Source organism: Nicotiana sylvestris, chromosome 2 (genome assembly GCF_000393655.2).
Source record: "Nicotiana sylvestris chromosome 2, ASM39365v2, whole genome shotgun sequence".
Classification (NCBI taxonomy): domain Eukaryota; kingdom Viridiplantae; phylum Streptophyta; class Magnoliopsida; order Solanales; family Solanaceae; genus Nicotiana; species Nicotiana sylvestris.
The window spans coordinates 153,055,863-153,060,545 of NC_091058.1; the positions used below are offsets into that span (position 1 = coordinate 153,055,863).

The 4,683-nt window shown below is 35.6% G+C and overlaps 1 protein-coding gene across 1 annotated transcript; it reads right to left on the bottom strand.

Annotated features, from left to right (window-relative positions):
- Positions 1-1,251: 1,251 nt before the first annotated feature.
- Positions 1,252-2,413, bottom strand: LOC138885800 (uncharacterized). Its single transcript, XM_070166780.1, has 3 exons — positions 2,345-2,413; positions 2,200-2,237; positions 1,252-1,930 (listed from the first exon to the last, which is right to left on the bottom strand). The coding sequence occupies exons 1-3, from the start codon at positions 2,411-2,413 to the stop codon at positions 1,252-1,254; spliced, it is 786 nt and encodes a 261-aa protein (XP_070022881.1).
- Between the last annotated feature and the right edge of the window lie 2,270 nt (positions 2,414-4,683).

Consider the following 4,683-nt stretch of genomic DNA (forward strand, 5'->3'; position numbering starts at 1 on the left):
CTCCATTTTTAGGAACTTGATCCACCATGGGTTGATTTTCATCTTTTAATCATAAAATGAGATATCATTAACTGATTTGTTAAAATATAGTATGAATTTACGGGCTAAAAATACTTCTACCACTTTTTTTTTCTTCTTGATTATACGATATGTATAACAAACAGTTAAAACTCTAGAAAACAGTGGACCATCGTGTGAAAAACTGTTTTTGCATCAATCTCTTGACTACAATATATGCATTTTTCACTATTGAAGAGATGAATTGCAGCAAAAATACCCAACAAACAAAGTGAATATGAAAGACCAAGATATAAATTTCTACACCTACTAGCCAAAAGATTTTCCTCAAAAGTACTATTTTCTTGGGTGAGATATAAATTGGGAATCTGAGCCCTGTTAAGGCAGCACAGATTGCTCTACAAACTTTGATTCACTTAGGCGGAGAACTTGATAATAATAGAGGACTCTTTTCTTCAGGATATTTGATAAAAAGGGAAGCAGAAGCCAAGATCTCTTGTTTTAATCCCAATTTCTTCATAAGAAAATCCAACTCCCTTTTGATTGTAGCCTCTGAGAGAGTTAAACAGCAAGCTACATTCTGAACCATGGTAATTATTTCTTGATAACCATTCTAACCATGGTAATTATATCCTGGTTAACTCCTGAAAATTGCAAACCACTTCCTTAAAAGAGGCTCACTGATCTAAGCAAAGGCATAAACTCCATAGAAGAACATGGCTGAGTTACAATTGAGAAACCAAACTGAATGGAGAATATAGAACCTCCCATTTTTGTGGTTTCTCATTTTTCAGAACTAACGAATTAGGTATACTATTAGGTAATCACTAAAAGGTGATGGAACTGGGGTATTGAAAGATGGTCGAGGCACTGCTCCACGGCCCACATGTTGTGTAGAATTAGATGGTCTACTATGATGGACTCTACCAAACTGACCCCTACCTCCAGATGAAGTACCACTAGAACTACCAGAACAACGAGGTCTCTTATCTCTTCCCATAGCCCCTCGTCCCTGGCTACGAATACACACTAATCCAAATGTTAACTGAAAGAAACAATATATTTTTGCTTTCTCTAGAAAACATGCAGGTTACTAGGAAGCAAATTAAGTTGGAAATGAAAAAATAAAAAGGCAATGATACAGAAATGATTTTTGGCAACACGGACTATATTTTTCAGAATACAAACTGAAAAAAGAAGAGCAAAAATTGTATTGGCCTACAACTGATAATTTTAAGAAGGAGCCACAGTTTTGTTGTTTGATTCATACAATTCAGGTATCCGATCCTTGTAAGGCAGCACAAAATACTCAATGAACTTCGACTCTGTTAGGCTCAGAACATAATAGAGATCCAACTTTCTCCTCTCAACCTTCTTTTCATCCAAAATTTTCAAGACTTGCACCCGAGGTACCACCTTTTTTTCCAAACTATAGACCAAAATTGAAGGATGAGAAGCCAAGTAAGCAGGTTCAAAACCGAGCTCCTTCATGTAAATATTCAATGCTTTCTTAATCTTAACCTCTGAGAGTGCTACACAATAAGGTAATTTCCTGAACATCACGAGTATATCATCATCAGACCATCCAAAACTCTTGAAAATTTCAATCTTCTTTTCCAACCTAGACTTCTTTTGTGAGGCTAACGTATGAAATCCATAAGGAAAAATAGGGGAGTTAAGCGGAACCTGAAAATCCTTCTCCACCCTATGCAATAAATCCTTAACCCACTCAGTCTTTTGTGTAATGTACCTAGGATTCCTAAGGACAAGTGTTTTTATTTTCACATCAGAAACACCACAGTTTCTCAACAACAATACATTAGACTCCATAATATGATAAGCACCAAAAGAAAGCAACCATGGAGTTCTCTTTACAGCCTTAACTACATTTTCATCAGTGCCCAAAGTTCTCCTAAGACAGTCAATAGTAGGTCTTAAATGAGTAACTAAACCTCTTTCAACAATTGTTGTATCTTTAGTGATTACATTCACCAGGTCCGACCCGGATAGCCCGAGGTCCATAAGGCACTGGAATTTGGGTTTTAGGGTTTTGGGAAAATCATAGAATAGCAATTTGGGTACGCTAGAAACTAATTTTTTCATCTGGGTGTTGTCCAAACCGGATTGTTTCAAGAATTTGAGGACTAAATCGGGATTTTTTAAGGATTTCCATGAAGTTACCTTGGAAGATGTAGAGGTTGCTTCTTCTTTGGAGAATCCTAGAGAATTAACCAGGTATTTTACCAAGAAATGTGTCGGGGCAGGAGCTGGGGTTGCACTTGTTGAATAGAAATATTGAGATACAGCTACTGCTTTGCCTCTGAACCTGACGAGCATATCGTTTAGCTATTGTTGTTAAGGATTTTGCAAGAGTAGAAAATACTTCTTCTACCATTAACATTAACAGAAGAGTTGATGGGGTTAACTGTTTAGATATTTAGTTCGAAAGAAATGGGTCTTAATCTGCAACCCACCCAGCCCGTTAAAATTGGGAGAAATTCAAAAATAACCAGATTTATAAGTGGTCAATCAAAAATAGCCACAACTTCAAAAGTAATCAAAATTTAGTCATTTTTCATGTAAAGATAAATCTAAACGAAAATATTGTTCAAAAGCCGGAAAATACTCCAGTATAATATGCTGGAATTCCAGTATAATATGCTGGAACTCCAGTATAATATATTGTAGTTCCAGCATAATATACTGGAAGTTCATACACAGGTGTTCCAATCTCTAATATATTATGCTGGAACTTTCCACGTATTGGAGTTCCAGCTTAATATGCTGAAAGTTCATACACAGGTGAACCGATCTCCAGTATATTATGCTGAAATTTTCTGTGTTGCAGCAAAATAATGGCTATTATTCAATGACTTTGCAAACGCTAGTTATTTTTGAATGACCAGTCCAAAAACTGGCTAGCTCGTGCGATTTTAACGTTAAAATTGTCTCAACTTGCACCACACACACGGGATAAATTCAAAAATAGCCAGATTTACAACTGGTCGTTCAAAAATAGCCCAATTTCAAAAGTAATCGAAATTTAGTCACTTTTCATCTAAAGATAAATCTGAGCGAAAACACTGTTCAAAACCCGAAAAATACGCCAGTATATTATACTGGAGTTCCAGCATAAGTATGCTTGAACTCCAGCATATTATACTGGAGTTCCAAGATAAGTATGCTGGAACTCCAGCATAATATGATGGAGTTCGAGCATAAGTACACTAGAACTCCAACATAATATACTGGAGTTTCAACAAGTATAATTGTCCAGTATAATATACTGGAGTTTGGAGCACCGGTGCTCCAGTCTCCAGTATATTATACTAGAGTCAGCAAAGTATACCGGTCCAGCATAATATGCTGGAGTTCATACACAAGTGCACCGAACTCCAGTATATTATGCTGGACTGGTCTCTGTTGCAGCAAAATAGTGGCTATTTTTCATTAACTTCGTAAACGCTGGCTATTTTTGAATGGTCCGTCCGAAAACTGGCTATACCGTGCTATTTTTACCACACGCTGCTAACAATTCCACGAGCTAGCCACTTTTCAGACCATCTTTTAAAATAACCAATGTCTGAAAGATCATTAAAACGTCGTTACGTTTAATGCGGAAACACTATGACAGAAGATTTCCAAGTAAAAATCCAAAAGACTGTCTTGAATTTGAAGCTTTATTTTTTCTTGGCCCATCCCACATAGGCTTTAATCCGCCAATCACACCACCCAACCCTAATTAAGAATCCGAGAAGCACTATTATGGTAGGCCGTAATTGACTAATTGTCCTTAGGTATTAGTCAACTGTAGGTAAATGAACAATCATGGGGTCAACAAGAAGGAATTAGCTAGTTGACAGCAGGCGTACAAAATCAAGTCTAGAGACTTGAGTAGAACTACACAAAGAACTACATTAGTCAAGTATTTAGAAAACGGGAACATTTTTTTTTATGATTTATAATCACTAAAAGTTGAGAAAAATAAAATAAATTGATAGAGTTGTTCAATGTCTAGTTAATTTGATTCATATATTTTAATAAATCTGTTAATGTTATTTCTCTCTTTTTTTGCTTTATAAATAAATGAAGATCAACACAACTAAAGAAACACAACATCCCCATAATGGGACAAATTCCTAAAAAGGGAAAAAAGATACGTTCTCCGGTCTAAAATAAGTAATTTTTTGGATGTTTTCACACGGATTAAGAAATCCACCTTTTAACATTAATTAGCAATGGAATTGACCATATTAACCTTTATTATTTCACATAAACACTCTTAACACATATTCCAACACTATTTACTCCAAGGATAATGTAGAAAAAAAAATTAATTCATTCTTGAAATCTGGAAAAATCACTTATTTTGGACCACAAGAAAAAGGCCAAAAAATCACTTATTTTGGACCGGAGGGAGTAAAAAATGAAACACGTGTCTTTAGCTACAGGGGTTTGGTTATAGTTATTGTTGAATCTATTTTGACCAAGCAATCCTTGGACGCTTGGTTACAACTTACAATACATTCATTAACTCGACTCATCTTAGCTTACCAAAAATTGAACCAACCAGTACATCTATTCAGACTTCCTTAGAGCAGAAGCTAAAATGTTATGTTTCACTGGTAGAAATGGCAACAAGATTGAGGATAATAATAACCAATC